The sequence below is a fragment of the Oryctolagus cuniculus genome, chromosome X (genome assembly GCF_051225735.1).
Source record: "Oryctolagus cuniculus isolate XC-2025 breed Fujian yellow rabbit chromosome X, ASM5122573v1, whole genome shotgun sequence".
NCBI lineage: Eukaryota > Metazoa > Chordata > Mammalia > Lagomorpha > Leporidae > Oryctolagus > Oryctolagus cuniculus.
In genome coordinates, this window is record NC_142888.1 from 101,610,587 (window position 1) to 101,627,451 (window position 16,865).

The 16,865-nt window shown below is 41.4% G+C and overlaps 1 protein-coding gene across 1 annotated transcript in view; it reads left to right on the forward strand.

Annotated features, from left to right (window-relative positions):
- The first annotated feature begins 602 nt into the window (after positions 1 to 602).
- Positions 603 to 16,865, forward strand: part of SH2D1A (SH2 domain containing 1A) — a 134,461-nt gene continuing 118,198 nt past the window's right edge. The window contains exons 1-2 of the mRNA XM_089324771.1: positions 603 to 1,118; positions 1,504 to 1,561. Of these exons, the coding sequence (XP_089180897.1) occupies positions 1,059 to 1,118; positions 1,504 to 1,561 (118 nt within the window). The 5' untranslated portion in view covers positions 603 to 1,058. The remainder of the gene's footprint in view (positions 1,119 to 1,503; positions 1,562 to 16,865) is intronic.

The following is a 16,865-nucleotide window of genomic DNA, read 5'->3' on the forward strand; positions in this document are numbered from 1 at the left end:
CTGGGGTCTTGCACAGGTCATTTCTCCTTAAGGGCTTGTTAGAGAAAAGTTCTTCTAACACTTGGTAAAATGGTGAGGAAGACTTTCTACAATGGGCCTGGGTAGTGGTGATGCTGCTGAGACTGGACTTTGAATATGAGGACAAGTGGAGATTTATAGCCAATGGACAGAGGGGGAGAGGGTGTCAGCAGATGGAAAAATAACCAAGAAAATCTTGATTAGACATCAAAGGGAGGCAGACTCTTGCTAAAGGCAGATCTAGGAGTTAGACATCAAGAGTAGAGGATGAGAAGTTTGATCAGGTACCAAGAGTGGGGTATTTATTTAATTTACTGATTTAGCAGAACTGAGGATGAAGCCTGGTTTAAAAGAGGGCTTAGAGGAGCCTGACTCAATTTTGGTCAGTGAGGGAGCCTTTGTCAGGCCTAGTCTGCTGGGTATAGTGTTGCTCATTATGCTTGACATTTGCCACACTGTAGAAACCCCCACTTGCCTACCTCACTTGCAGGCAGGCTCACCTGGTGGGAGATGAAAGCTGATGCCAGTATTTATCCAGTAGAGCTGCCCCCTTAAAATCACCTGGGCAGCAGCTTTAAAAACACTTGTGCCTGGGTCCCAGCCCATGCCTGCTAAATCCAAATTAATGAGGCGATGCTGATATAATTATGTTTAACATGATCTCCTAGGGTTTCCCTCTCAGTCAGGGTTGGGACTCCTAGGTTTACAGTACCGACTGAGCTAGAGAACAACAGGGAGTGAGAAGTGGCTGTTGGGGAGGGGACAAAAAGGGGTACGGAGATGTAGAGGAGGCTGGAGAGGATCCCACATTTGCTCTTTTTTCCCACAGACATGGGTTTGAGACCAAACCCCTTTAATGTAAAGGAAGGACCCAGCCTCTTGTCTGTCTCCTTTAACCCAAGGTGTCCTTGCCTGTCCTTTACCAAAAGGAAGTCACTGGATTGAAGGAATTCAGCTGGCCTGACAAGGTTCTAATCACCAGACTCAAGGAGCCATTTGCTTCTCCAATACATAAAACCTTGTTGGCCAATATTGTTTGGATGGGTTTGTGTAGAGGAATTCCAGGTCCAGGAAGGGAAACGCCAGGTCAGGGGCAGAAGGTAACTATCACTTACATGTAACCCCCCCCAGCCAGAGCCCACCTTAATTCCCTAAGGAGCATAGCATCATAAATAAATTGGTTGGCATCACCAACCAATCAAAGGTAGGCCACGAGCACCACTGACCAACCGGGAACTTGGACACGAGCTGATCATGCACCTCGCGGCTCTAGTTTGTCTATAAAAACCTTCACCCCTAACTCCTCAGAGAGTCTGTGGATGAAGCAATAGCTGCCCAGCGCCTTGCTCTGCACTTTGCAGTAAACACCTACTTTCTTTCACCACCTGATGTTGGTGATTGGCTTTCTGCATGTTGTCAGGGGAGCAGACCCAGGCCTGGAGTTCAACAGCAACACCTCCAACTAGTTTCTTTGTTCGACGACAGGTTCCTTCTGCCTTTGGAAGGCTCCAGGATTTATGTCTTCATAAAAATGGCAAAGCAAGTGAGTATTATCTACAATATCAGTCACCTTTGCTTCTCAGGCCCTTTTTTTCTCTTTTTTTCTGTTGCTTCTCAGACTTCTGGAACCCTTGCCTTCTCTGTGCTTGTTAGAATTAAAATCTGCTCTCCTGAAAGAAGCAGGCTAACTATGGCTCACTAAGGTTTGCGTGGTTGATGAGGCAGACTGGTTGGTGTTTTTAAAAAGAGACAAATCCAGAAGTTAAAGGAGTAGATGCTCCAAGATAGACAAATCAGATGTGGAAGAGGAGCAACAGATTGTGTGTGTGTGTGTGTGTGTCCAGAGGTGGGGCGGGGGTATCTACTATGCCACACATGTCACAGATAGAGCAGCTTCCTTTGTTGATGCCTGAGGTTGACTCGGAGACTGGCTGTGTCCCAGATTCCTAGGACTGTCTGAGAGTGAGAGATAGTAGGCAGAGTTCTATCTTTTTCCTAAAGGAACCGCAAACCGAAAGGTCTAGCAGCTAAACCTTGACTCCCAGGTAAGATGCAGCCCTTACTGAAATAGCACTCTGTCAGCAGAACAGAGTCTCATTGGCTCATTATCGGGCGAGGTCAGGACATTATTCTGGCAGCTTCTGAAAGCCACAGCCTGTTAGGAAAAAAAATTTCTTCCTGAGGGTTTAATACGGCTTGCTCTCACTTGTTCTCACGAGCGCTTTTGCTCCACCGCTCTTTCGCTCTTTTCTTGGGCCTCCTTTTAAAATGCTAATTAAATTTGCTTGATCTCTGCTGCCCCCTCCCCCAGCTAATTTTGGAGATTGAGAAAGGGAGCTTGATATCTATAAAAGATGTGCTTGTCTTTCCACCTGAGCTACCTTTGTATTTCATCCCCTTTTATTACAAGAAATTGTGTCGGGGCCCTAAACACTAACATACATAACATTGATTGTATTCTGCATAACAAATTGGATTAGGATAATTACCACACAGATGTTAAAAAACCCTGAATGCAAATCAATGCAATTAGTCATGACTTAATATCCTATAATTCACACATTGGAATGTCTTATTGTGATTATACTATTTTAGAACTAAATGCTTTAACCAAAAAGTGGGGGGGGGGGGTTCTTTTGCTCTGGTGCTGCACGTGCTCTGAACAAGAAATTGTTTTATGCTAATTTGGAATTTCACTACTCAGAATTCTTATTAACTAATCAGATCCTTCAATTTCTCTTGCCCCCTTTTATGTGGAGAAAGCCGCTTCTTTAGCAAGACAATTTCATGCGCAATTCAACTTGAATGCCACCATTATGAACAAAGGAATTTGCACACGGATGCTTTTGACAAACATGGCTTTAGAAAACCAAGCCTTGCGGGGGGGGGGGGGGGGGCAGGGCCCCTCTCACTGATGACCAGGACCCTGAAACAAAGCAGACCGAGTGTAAGCAATTGGAGTGGGTCCAAGTAGCTGGCAAAGAGCAGAGCTGTCACAAAGGGCGGTCAGCTTAGAGCTGCCACAAAGGGTTGTGCATCTTGCACCCCGCTGAGGGGGGTGGGTGGGGGCGGCACTCCAGCCCGGGGTCTAAGCTCCAAGCTGTGCACCCACTTGCAGCTCGGCATCCAACCTAAAGAAAGGGCACCCGTTTCTAATTCTCACAAAGGTGCCTTAAGGGTGCAAGTCAGGAGTTTGGTCACAGAGCAAAAACCATACAAGTAGCACTGTTAGAAACAACAGCAGCTGGGAACCCTTGAGTCTGAACTGTAAACACAAATCCTAAGGTCTTTACTGGAAAGACTGGTGCTCTGTGCTTGCTTAGAATTGCTTAGAGTTCAAGGTGCTCCTATGATCTACATTTTACACTCTCGTTTACATGCTCTTTGCAACTGTTCGGCGTCTGATTGATGTCAAAGCTTTGCACACCTGGCTGATCTGGGGGATCCCTTGAGGGCTGGGCGTGTGCCATCATTGTGGGCTCTGGAGTCCTGCCACCTAGGGTTGCCAGATTTAGCCAGCAAAACACACAGAATGTCCAGTTAAATTTGAAATTCAAATATGTAACAAATGCTTTCTAAGGTAACTACATTCCCAAAATTCAATCTTAACTAGGTAGTCTGCGTTTTATCTGGCAACCCTAACCCCACTCGGGCACAAAGAATAGAGCTTCATGGTTAAAATAAATCTGGGCCAGTGGCTCTCCTGCTTGCGTGTGCAATCAGAATCACCTGGAGGCGATTAAGACCCTGACTAAGCTCCACCCCCAGACTTTCTGATTCAGCAGGTCTGGGGTGGTGCCTGACAATTTGCATTTCTAACAAGGTCCCAGGTGATGGGGCTGCTGGTCCCGGGAACACACTTTGGAAATCACTGCTCGAATACAAGCTCAATAAATGGATCTGGTGGGGTGGAAGCTCAGGCTGCTGAATTGATAACAAGCAGGCAGAGAGCTTCGTAGCCCTCTTTGAGCTGGATGTGTGGGTCCCCTGGCAATGCTCCCTCAAGGTGTACGTTAATGCTCACCTCTGCTCCCTCCCAGCTGGATCTCTCCTGACTGTGTTCCCCTGACAATAATCAGAGCTGTCGCTTGCATTTGTTACTTCCAGACTTCTTTTTACCTCCATCAACTTTAACTCTCTCATCCCTTACTTCCTCTTTAAATGCTAGTATCTTTATTATTCATCCCGGGGATGGCAAATCTACGTGTTGTAGGTGTTGGTGAAGAAGGATTCTTCTTTTCTCAGCAGGAACCAACCATTTGGAGGTTCCTGGCAATTTTTAATGAAGATATTGATTCCCTTTAAGGCTTTCTTTGTTTTGGGCCTGCCACCATAATGACTCTTTAATTACTTAAATATAAGACACTACATTCCCATTGACATGGGGTGAGATTTTGGTATGAGAAAATTGCGTAAGGTGTACCAGGGTTTCCCTTTGAAGCTAAGTTTGAGATCTGGAATTTGACTGAATTTCTGTTGGTGGTTCAAAGTTGTAACCTGTTGGGATGGACTAAGGGCATTCTAGTCAACTCTAGGGGTCAGGCAAGGGCAATAAAACTCCTGATGTAAGAGACAGGACTGAGTAGTTGGCTCCTGCTCAGAGAGTCCTAAGGTGCCAGAAGGATTCAAGGTCATTTCTGGCAACTCTGAAGCTACTGAGACCAGAATCTGCTTCAGTACAGCCCTTCCGGGGGGCAGGTTGAAGCCAGAAGCACAAATGCTGTGTGTGAAGGAGCTAGAAGGCCCCAGGCCTACTTTCTGTATTTTTTATTGGACAGGCAGAGACATTTTTCATCTGGTTCACTCCCCAAATGGCGGCAAGAGCCAAGGCTGGGCCAGGCTGAAGCCAGCAGCCCAGAACTCAGTCCAGGTCTCCCACGTGGGTGGCAGAAATGCAAGTACTTAAGCATCACCTGCTGCCTCCCAGAGTGAGCATTAGCAGGAGGCTGGCAGTAGACGAGAAACTGGAGCTCAAACCCGAACACTCCAGTATGGGACATGGGTGTCCTAACGGCTCTGCCAAATGCCAGCCCCCAGACCTACTTTATCTTGAAACATTTATCTTGACCAGTCATGCCTCCGAGTTCCTGTATACCTAGCCCAGGGACCAAGACTGTGTAGTGCTGTCGGGGAGTGTATCTGATACCCTGGGTTCTATGGGACCCCAGGATATAAGCTGAATTTCCTGTCAATATGGGCATGAGAAAAAGCAGTCATAAGAATTAGAGCATTAAAAGAAATGTTACAATTTGTATTTCAAATTGGTGAAATGCAATGTGGTTATTACATGTGGCCCTTGAGAGTACTTCAAAAACTTTGTAGAAAAATGGAATTGTGTGATAAGTTTATATTGGTCCAAAACTTTGGAAATCCATGCATGATTTTTCACAATCTGCATTTTTCAAAGTGCCATTGTGTATGTAGTGCTGCTTCCTCTTTTTATGCTGATGGCAGATGTTGTTATTTGATCACAGCCTTATTCCCACTGAGCCTGGGTACGTGCTTTGAATCCCATTAGGACATTTTTGGTTGCAAGTGACAGAAAACAAACTATTAAATAAATCTTTAGCATGTGCCAGGTAGGGTTCTAATGGCTTTATACATCTATAGATTATTTTAAATCGGCTATACAAAGTAGACCAGTTATCCCACTTTAACAGATGGAATTGTTTTAATGTAAGGATTCAAGGGTGTCTCACTAATCCCAAGTGCCTGACCATGGAATAAGTGCAGTCTGCATTCTCTCTATGCCACTTGCTCCTACATCCCCTTGTACCTATGTTTCCTTCTTACTTTTCATCAGCTTTGTCTTTCTAGTACATATTGAGGAAAACATAGTGGCCAACACCACCCAAGTTTTAGACTTTATGGATCTGACAAGACAGAAACTGATTTGGTTTTTACAGTAACTTTATAGTAAGTTTCATTTTTTACTATTTTGAAATTGACAAAAATTATCTTATGTACAACATATTTTGAAATATGAATATGTTGTAGAATGGTTAAATCAAGCTAATTAAAATTATGTATTACCTCATATTTGTGATAACAACACTTAAGATATATTAAAAATTTTCAGGCATATGATGTACTTTAAAAAAAAGATTTATTTATTTGAAAGGGAGAGTGAAGGAGAGAAGACCTTCCATCCACTGCTTCACTCTCCAGATGGCCAGGGCTGGGCCAGGCCAAAGCCAGGAGTCGGAAGCTTCTTTGAGATCTTCTATGTGGGTGCAAGAGCCCAAGCAGTTGGGCCCTCTTCCGTTTGCTTTCCCAGGCACCTTAGCAGGGAACTGGATTGGAAGTGGAACAGCCAGGGCTTAAATTGGTGTCCATATAGGATGCTGGCATCACTGGTGGTGGCTTTACCTGCTGCACCATAATGCCAGCCTCTACAATGCACTTTGATCAAATCTAGTCCCCATGTTGTTTAACACATCCTTTGAACTTACTCCTCCTGTGTGACTGAAATTTCCCATCCTTTCACCAGAATCTGCCTATTTCTCCCAACTCCTACCCTCTGGTAATCCCCATTCTACTCTCTACTTGTATGAGTTTTTATCTTTTAGATGCCACTTATAAGTTAGATCATGTGGAATTTGTCTTCTCAAAGACAAACTGATCTCTTAATTTAAAAATCTCCTGGGAAGAGATTTTTTTGGGATTAGGTGTTCAGCCCTGGACTCAGTCTCTTAGAAATTAACTTTTGCTTATCCAGTGCAACTTGAAAGAGGGAAATACTCATTCAAAAGCATGAGCAGAGAAATGAGAATCACGTTGTATGAATGCACAGCTCCCACTGATACCACATGGATAGAGAAGGGGTGGGAGAAGTCCTTGAAAAGGAGGTATTGGGAGGACAATAGCTGTCCACAACACCTAATACAGCATTCTACCTGTTTTCTACCAAGTGATCAGAAGTGATACATGGTTCTATTTGTCATTTCCTTTCTGCCTCTCTCCCCCTGTTGGAACAGGAGATGGGTGTGTAGATTCATTTACAGTGATTTCATTGTTCAAAGGGAAGTTCCTCATATCTGTCCAAGCAACTCTGTGTTCACTGCTCTTGTAGCTCTTTTCTGCTCATGTCTATTGCTAGACCTCATCCTGCAGGTGAACTTGGCTAGGTGAAAGTACTTTCAAGGAAGATTTTCTAGACATGGTGGCAGAGATGTTATTGATAAGGACATTGCCCCATGAGGGACATGGCAATTAGAAGAGTGAGGTGGGTTGGATGGAGGCATCATTTAAAAAATTTGGCAACTCGGGCAAGACCTCATAGATAACAGGCCCAGAAATATTTTTTTTGTTGGAGACCCTGAAAGCTCAGTGATCTCCCATGCATGGACTCATGCTAACTAAATCTAAATCACAAGGGATAGAGATACCGAGCCAGAATTTGGATTTCTGCATTTTCAGAGCTACAGATAACTGTTAATCATACTGGAATTGTAATGTCAGGCCAGACCTGAAAGGAAAGCTAAATGATCGCAAATGGTTGTGGAGTGAGCAAGGAGTGAAGACTAGCAGAACTCCTTAGATATCTTAATAGCATCTGCAGTTCATCTGTGAGAGTCCTACCCTAGGAATTGGAGAGCAGGCAGGGACTAAGTACTCATATTTGTATGTGAGAATGAGCTCAGTTGTGCTACACATTGAAAATTTCTTGTTCTTTGACTCCTTTTCTAGATCTCAACACTAACTTTTCTCCTTTGGTTACTATGTCCATCTTCAGCTTCAAATTACCATGCAATGAGCTATTAACAGTGTTACATCAAACCAGTATTCTGAAAAAGGAACACTGTTCTGCAGAATGATAATTGATGTTTTGCAGTCAAAAATATTTTCTCCATGGTTGACATGGAGTTATAGATTGCTTTCCCACAGGATTTCTGAGATCCTTTATAGAACCAATGTGTGTTGAGAATTTCCAAAAATAGGCTAAAGATGGCAAATTTATTTGATCACTTGTATTCTTCAAAAGTTTTTTTTTTGAATTTTATTTAAGTTATGCAAGTTTCATGTATTTCATATATATAGATTTAGGAACACAGTGGTACTTCCCATTCTACCCTCCCTCCTGCCCACACTCCAACCCTTCTTCCTCCTCCCTCTCCTATTCCCACTCAATTTTTACAAAGATCTATTTTCATTTTACTTAATGATTGTAAAGTTAACCCTACACTAAGTAGAAGAGTTCAGCAGATAGTATGAAGAAGAGCACACTGTTCCTCAACATAAGAGACAAGGGCTGTGAACAATCATTGAATCTCAATGTCCTTTTCACTCCAATACATTACATTTCAGGTACTCTATTAGTTACCTCCGATCAGGGAAAACCTATGATATCTGTCTTTTTGGGGACTGGCTTATTTCACTAAGTATAATGGTTTCCAGTTGTGTCTATCTTGTTGCAAAAGATAGGATTTCATTTTTTATAGCTGAGTAGTATTCCATACTGCATATATACCATAATTTCTTTATGTAGTCAACAGTTGATGGACATCTGGGTTGATTCCATAGCTTAGCCATTGCGAATTGTGCTGCAGTGAACATGGGGGTACTGATAACTCTTTCAGATGCTGATTTCTTCAAAACAAGGTGAGTGTTTAGCCTAGTGGTTAATCTGCTGGATAGGCCACCTGCATCCCACATCGAGGTGCCTGCATTTGATGCCCACTTCCAGTCCTCACTCCAGATTGCTGCTAGTGTGCACCCTGGTAGCAGGTAATGACTCAAGTACTTGGATTCCTGCCAGCTTGTGAGAGACCCACATTGAGTTCCTGGCTTCTGGCTTTAGGTTGGCCTGGACCTGACTACTGTGGGTATTTGGGGAGTACAGCAGCATACTGGGACTCTTTCTGTACCTCTGTATATCCAATAAATAAAAACTTTAAATTATGATTAGTGAAATAAGACAGGCACGAGAAGACAAATACCACATGAATTCACTTATATGTGGAATCTAAAAAAGTCAAACTCATAAGCAGAGAGTAGAATTGTGGTTTCTAGAAGCCTGGGAGGCTAAGGAAAACGGGAAGATGTTGACCAAAGAGTACAAAGTTAAAGTTAGAGGAAGTAAGTTGTCAAGATCCATTGTGTAACCTGGTATACCACAGTCAATGTATATTTCAAAGTTGCTAAAAATACATATTGTAAATGTTTTCACTACAAAAAAATGAGGAACATATATAAGGTGATCAAATGTTAATGAGCTTGATGTGATGATTCTGATATTTATATGTAGATTACATATACATAAATATCACATTATACCCCATAAATATACTTGGATATAATTATCAGTTGTCAATTAACAATAAAAATTTAGTTATGAGGGAAAATGTTTCTAGTTGCTGATGTAAGAGGTTTGTACAAACTTGGTGGCTTAAAGAAACATAAATTTGTTTTTTTTTTTTGTTATCTTGCAGTTCTATAGTTCTGAAGTTCTGAAATTAGGGTGTCAGCTAACTACATTCCTTCTGGAGGCTCTAGGGAAAAAATCTATTTTCTCCCTCTTTCCAGCATCTAGGGACCACTCACATTCTTGGGTCACAGCCCTTTTCTTCATCTTCACAGCCAGCAACACATCTCAAATGTCCCTCCCCCTTGCTCTGTTACCACATCTTCGGACTCGGACACTCCTTCCTTCTTATGAAGACTCGTGATTACATTGGGCCCACCTCAATGATCCAGCATAATCTTACCTCAAGATCTTTAACTTAACCACATCTGCTATGGAAGGTAAGGTGTTTAGAGGTTTCAGGGATTAGGATATGGACATTTTCGGGCAGGTTGTGATATTTCCTTCCATAAGGAACAATGGGAAGCAATGGATTATAGCATTAAACATATCAATACAATTGTAGTCTTTGATGATTATGCCAGGGTCAAACTTTATCATATTTGGGCAGTTCTGACATTTCTCAGCTAGTTTAGAGGTTAGAACAGGCTTCTACAAATCTCACAGAATTCTCAAAGGGTATTTATGACCTACAAAATCTATTTGAGCAGTGGAGAAGGCTCTTGGTTTGAGAAGGAGAAAGGGCTTATGCACCAAAGAAGGGGATTTTCCCCAAGACTCCTTCTCAGAAACATACCATTCTCAGACGAAAATCATGCACAAGAATTCCATGGCAGTGGGCTAAAGTTACTTGTTTAAACGAAAGTAGAGATAACCTATCACTTGAAATGGAAATTAGGGCTCTAGAATGCCTTAAATGAGAGTGTTACCACCCCGGGAAACCCCCTGTTGACTTGTGAGCAAGAAAGTAAGGTTGCGAGCAGGTGACCTTTTCATGCCACACAATATATTTGTGACAGGTACTAGGCTGTGTTTGCAGAAACTGGCAACTGTAGCTGTTGGCTTTCCTGCAGAGACAATGGATCCCTTTTTGTGTCCTCTAAGGATATCTAACTATTTCATGATGATGGTGAAGATGATAACTCTTGCCTTTGATTTAATCTATTACTAAGTGTGGGGTCTCCAAAGGTGACTATGTCACCAGAAACTAAACTGCAGACCAGACAGAGGTTATTGAAATTCCATTAAACACTACACTGATTAAGAGTGGTAATTTCAGCTTAAGCAACAATCATGCCAAGGATTCCATTATAGAGGATGAATAACTTAGATTGTAGAAAAATAATTCATGAGGCTTTGGGTCTACTTGGGCAAATATACAGCAGAGGTTCCCAGGGATCGCTTTCTTACCATATCTCAATAGACTTTTCATTACTGTGTTTTTCTCACCTCCGCTGACACTGACTGTCCTAACTTCTCCTAACCCAGCCTTACATAAGCATTCCTTTTAGCTCTTTGGCCACACCTCTGTTTTATTTCCTGGTTCTTCTTTCCCCATTCTAACTATGGATTCTCCTAAAGACACAGTCCTTCACACACTCCTCTTTTCCTTATGGACTCTTTCATCTGTCCATTAAGCGCTTTAAAAAATGTTGTCATGCTTATTTATGTTTAGAGACTTATTTGTGCTCTAGGGATACAGAAATCTGTCAGGCACAATCCTTGTCCTTTTTTTTTAAAGATTTTATTTATTTGAAAGACGCAGAATTACAGAGAGAGGGAGACAGAGGTCTTCCATCTGCTGGTTCACTCCCCAGATGGCTGCAATGGCCAGAGCTGCACCGCTCTGGAGCCAGGAGCTTCTTCCAGGTCTCCCATGTGGGTGCAGGGGTCCAAGCACTTGGGCCATCTTCTGCTTTCCAGGCCATAGCAGAGAGCTGGATTGGAAGAGGAGCAACCAGGACTAGAACTGGCTTCCATATGGGATTCCAGCACTTTATGCCAGGGCTTTAACCCGCTGCGCCACAGGGCCACCCCCAAATCCTTGTCTTTTGAGAACTCAAACTGGGGAGGGTGACAGACAGGAAATCGGCAAAAATGAAATAGTTTAATAGTATGAAATATATATGCCATATTTTATGGAATTCCGTAGCAGGGGCCTTTATATGTGTTTCCATTTGGGATGTTTTCAGCTACAAGCAACAGAAAACTCAAAGTGACTTAAGCAATGAGGACAAGTATTATTTCTTATAATATACCTGAAGAGAGAAAGATTCTAGAATTGGTCAATTCAGGAGCTCAATGACCTCATTAAGAACCCATATATTTTCCATCTTTTCATCTGTTATCTTTAACATTGCTTCAGGATTGAAGGACAATTCCAGTTTAAGGTGTCACATGTAGAAATGATGTTTACCTGAAAAAAGATTGCTTGCACTACATTTAATTTTATGAGTCAGAAAATTCTATCTTTGAAGTTTCCACCCAACTTGCCTTCACGACCCATCAACTAGGATTACCTAAATCAGTTACTGACAAGGGGAATGTAACTGCCATGTTTGGCTTAGACCAGTGAATCTAAACTTTGGCTATGCATGAGAATCACCCAGAGGGCTTTTCAAAGCCCATGCCCAGGCACACCCTCGAGCAATTACATCAGAATGCTTGATGGTTGAGACATGAGCATCAACATTTTTAAAACATGCCAGGTGATCTTGCAGCCAAGATTGAGAACTATTGGTTTAGACCAAACAACCCCACTGACTTGTCCCACTGGAGAGGGGAGAGCTTTCAGCCTCTCTCAGGAATGTGAGTGTCTGCTATGGGACAAAATTGGGCTTGTATAAGCAAGGACGAAATGATGAATAGCTTTTTAGTAGGCAAAGCACAATGTCTGCCACAGTAACTGACCGGCATTCATGATTTCACTAGAGCTTTTATGTGGAGACTGATGTTTCCAGCTCTGACCTCATCTGAGCTTCAGCTGTCTCCCAGCATTTCTCCTTGGATTTTTTTTTTTTGTCCATGACTCAATCTCAATTTACTCCAAACTTCCTGGGAACATCATTTTCATCTTATATGAGGGGTCATCAAAAAGTTCATGGAAAATGTGCATTATATTCTGATTGCAGTTTTTTCTCAGGAACGTTTTGAAGTACCCTTGTAGTAACAGCATTCTCAGAGTATTTCAGGCTCTAGTTCTTAAAATCTTCTCCATCTCTTTTAGCTCGATTTTAAAAGTTGCCTCACCTGCTCTTCATTTTGCCCCCTGAGATGTTTTCACTGTCTTCTACTCTAGCTCCTTCTAGCCTGGTTCAGGCTTCCCTGCAGTACTACATGCCTGCATTCTGTAACAGTTTCTTGATTCCAGCCTTAAAACTCCTTCAGCTCATTCTGCATATTACTTAGGAATTACAGTCCTAAGATTCTGCTTTCATTCTGTCATTCTGTGCAATGGATTTTAATTCTTACCTAAATCCTACCTGGTTTCTAGGCCCTCCGAATTTTAGGGCCTTAGTTCCTACTGGATGCATTCTCCATTTATTCCCATCCTCTTGGGTCCAGACACATTTGCCACTAGCCACGTATGTTTCCTTGGCAAGTTGTATAAGCTTTCTGAGTTTCAGTTTCCTTTGCTGTAAAGTACTACTGTTTTCTACCTCATAGGGTTATTATTGTCAGAATTAAATGAGTTCTGTTTTTCCCCTGCCTCTCTTATATTGCCAACTCTTTAATACATAAGTTATTCTTTTATTGTCTAATGCCCTGTACCCTGGGCTCCTTGTTTTATGGATCTCTTTTCTCCTCATCTTGACAGTCAAGCTCCCTCATGTGCCCTTTGAGTCACTCCTCTTCTGTGCCCTTCTGAATTCTCCTATTGTATACTGAGCCCATATGCAAGGTGTTCTGCAGCGCTTGCCAACTTTGTAGGTATTAAGTAGCACAAACTAAAAGTTGACAGAATCTGGTAGGAAGTAACTGGCTGCGGCTCAAGGGGATGGGACTTGTATGCAGAGGTATACTTCGTTTTTGCTACCTTGCTTACAGTCAGCAGCTTCCATGCTTACTCTCTGGCACTGAAGTTCAGGTGGTCTAATTTGCATGGAAGCGTCTCCATGCTAGTGCTGTGGTTTGAATATGTCTCTCCTAAAGTTCATGTGTTAAATGTATTCCAAAATCCATCTATTAATGGTATTTGGAAGTGGAGCCTTTGGGAGGTAATTAGGATCAGATGAGGCCTTGAGGGTGGGGACCCCATGATGGCATCACTGGCTTTACAAGAAGAGGAAGAGAGACTGGAACTATCATCCATGCTACTACTTATGTGATGCCTTCTGCCATGTTAGGTTGCAGCAAGAAGACCTCACTAGATGCCAGCACCATTGTCCTTGAACTTCTCCGGCCTACAGAGCTCTGAGCAAAATAAACCAAATTGCCTGATGTCAGGTATCTTGATGTAGAAACAGGAAACAGATGAAGACAGTCCATTTCCATTGCCTTCACTCTTAAGGTAAGGTGGAGGCTGGGCCTTCTGTGGCTCTGAGCTCACATTCAGTGGCCTGTTCATCACATCAATAAAGCCTGTTTTTGGCTTCTGGTAGGGTGGGGTGCTTGTGCAGCTTGGTAGCATGATTTTCTCATTTGAATCTCCATTTGGCTGTTGACTGTGAGGTTACCAAAGTTGTCTCAAGGTGATAGTGCAAACGTGGTCACAGAAAAGTATAAAATTTGTTGGAGAAGGATGTATGGAATATTTTGCTCTTTGGGTTCACATGGTTTTTGACTTTGTTTTGCTTACTTGTTCCCCAAATTGTGATTGAAGGACACTATTTGAACCAGAGTCTGCATCATTGGAAGTAAAAATATTTTGGATGGAAAAATAGGAGACCTGTATCTGTGTGTACCTTTAGCCAAGTCACACCCTTCCCTTGTGCCTCAGTTTCCTCGTCTGTAAGATGGCAATAATGCCTGCCCTACCACCTCATGTTGATATGGAAAGAAAGGATGATCAACTGTGTGCTGTACTACGAGAATGTATTATTTTAAATGGAGTTTAAACACAATCTGGCTTCAAGGGAACAAAGTTTAACAACTGGGAATTGGTAGGTTTGCTTTTGTGATTAAGCATAAGATTTATACTATCTGAAGGTGTTTGTGACTTTCCAATCCTTCTTGCAGTATTTGTAGTTATGCATGTGAGGTGGTGGTGATGGGCTTCTCGAATCTGGATTCTATGATTTTACCTTGTCTCTATCTATCTATCTATCTATCTATCTATCTATCTATCTATCTATCTATCTAATGATTTATTTCGTAAGACTCTTATTTGCAGTGTAAGTCAATTACCCCCTGTTCTTGCAGGTTTCAGTGAACACTAATTAAATTGATTTTGAAATATAATAAACATTCACTAAATACTATGCATTGTTAGCTGGCTTTGTTGAACTTGATTTTATTTATGCTCATTTATTTGAAGATAATGGCTACCCTCAAAGAAGTTTAAGTTTGAGATAGATGAAGGTTGTTTATTTTTTCTGCAATCTCCCTATGGAGTTGTAATGAAAGCAAGTCTTGAACCAAATTTTGTAATGCATATTAGCATTTATGAAATAAACATTCATTTGCAATAACAAAGCTGTTCATATAAGCTGTTCTGTAAGCTTGATGAAGTTTCTGTCTCTTAAAATTCTTTGCCACAACTTGCCTTGAAGGGTCCCAGGGGGAACGTACAATCACATTACAGAAGCAATATTTCATTTTATTTTTTAAAGATGTGTTTTATTGATGTGAAAGACAAAAAGAGTAAAGGAGGGAGAGAGTTCCTATCCACTGGTTCACTCCCTAAATGCCTGTAACAGCCAGGGCTAGGATGGGCCAAAGACAGGAGCCTGGAATTCCATGCAGAGTAGCCAGGACTCAAACCTGTACTCTGATATAGGATGTAGGCATCCTAAGCAATGGCTTAACCTGCAGCACCACAATGCTCTCCCCATAGTTGTTTCTTGTTGTTGTTTAAAAAAGGAAATGAATCATTTTAAAAATGTTTTATTAATATAGAGAGAACAGATTTCATGTATTTCATGGGTACAATTCTAAGATAATCATACTTCCTTCCCTCTTACCTCTCTCATTCCATCCCCCTCCTCCCTTCCTTTTTAATTTTTGCAAAGACATGAATTCTGTAGTAAATTTTGCAAATACATTTCAATAATCACAGGCTTAATTCACCACTAATCATAATATTCAAGTAAAAAGTAGAAAGACCATAGTTCCACAGGAGTATAAACAAGTGATAATAACAATCATATCATGAGATATCCATTTCATTCCTATACATTTTTTATATTCTAACATCCATGTATCAGAGAAACCTATTTGTCTTGTTGAGACTTGCTTATTTCACTAAGTGTAATGGTTTCCAGTTACATCCATTTTGTTGCTAAAGACTATTCCATTCTTTTTTATGGCTGAGTAGTATTCCATAGTATACACATACAACATTTTCTTTATCCATTCATCAGTTGATGGACATCCGGGTAGATTCCATTTCTTTTCTATTGTGGATTGAGCTACAATAAACACGAGGGTACAGCTCTTTCATATGCAGATTTCATTTCGAGTAAACTCCCAGGAGTAGAATGCCTGGGTCATATGGTAGATCTATTTTCAGATTTCTGAGGAATAAGCCATACTGTCTTCCATAATGGTTGTACTAGTTTACATTCCCACCAACAGTGCTTTAGGGTACCTTTTTCCACACACCCTCCCCAGGATTTATTGTTTTTTGATTTCTGTTTTACAGCTATTCTAATTGGGGTGAGGTGAAACCTCATTGTGCTTGTTATTTGCGATTTTCTGATGGCTAGTGATCCAGAGCATTTTATATATGTCTGGTCATTTGAATTTCATCTTTTGCAAAATGCCTGTTCATTGTCCTTTGTCCATTTCTTAACTAGATTGTTTTGAGTTTCTTTAGCTCTTTATAGATTTTTGGATATTAATCCTTTATCACTTGCATAGTTTGCAAATATTTTCTCCCATTCTGTCAGTTGCTCCTTCACGTTGTTGAGGGTATCATTTACAGTGCAGAAGCTTCTTAACTTGATGTAATCTCATTTTTGTCTATTTTTGCTTTGATTGTCTGCTTCTGGGGTCTTCTTTCCTAAGAGGCTTTCCCCTATGCAATGTCTTGCAGAGTTTCCCAATGTTTTCCTCTAGTAATTTTATGGTATCAGGTCATAGATTTAGATCTTTGATTTGTTTTGAATTGATTTTTATTTAAGATGTAAGGTAGGGGTCTTGTTTCACACTTCTGCATGCATAAATCCAATTTTCCCAGCACCATTTGTTGAAGAGACTGTCCTTTCTCCAGGGATGGATTTTTAGCTTTTTTGTCACAGATTAGTTGGTTGTAGATATATGGATCAATTTCAGGGGTTTCTATTCTGTCCCATTGGTCTACATGTCTATTTTTGTGACAGTACCAGGCTGTTTTGATTACAACTGCCCTGTAGTATGTCTTGAAATCTGGTATTGTGATGCT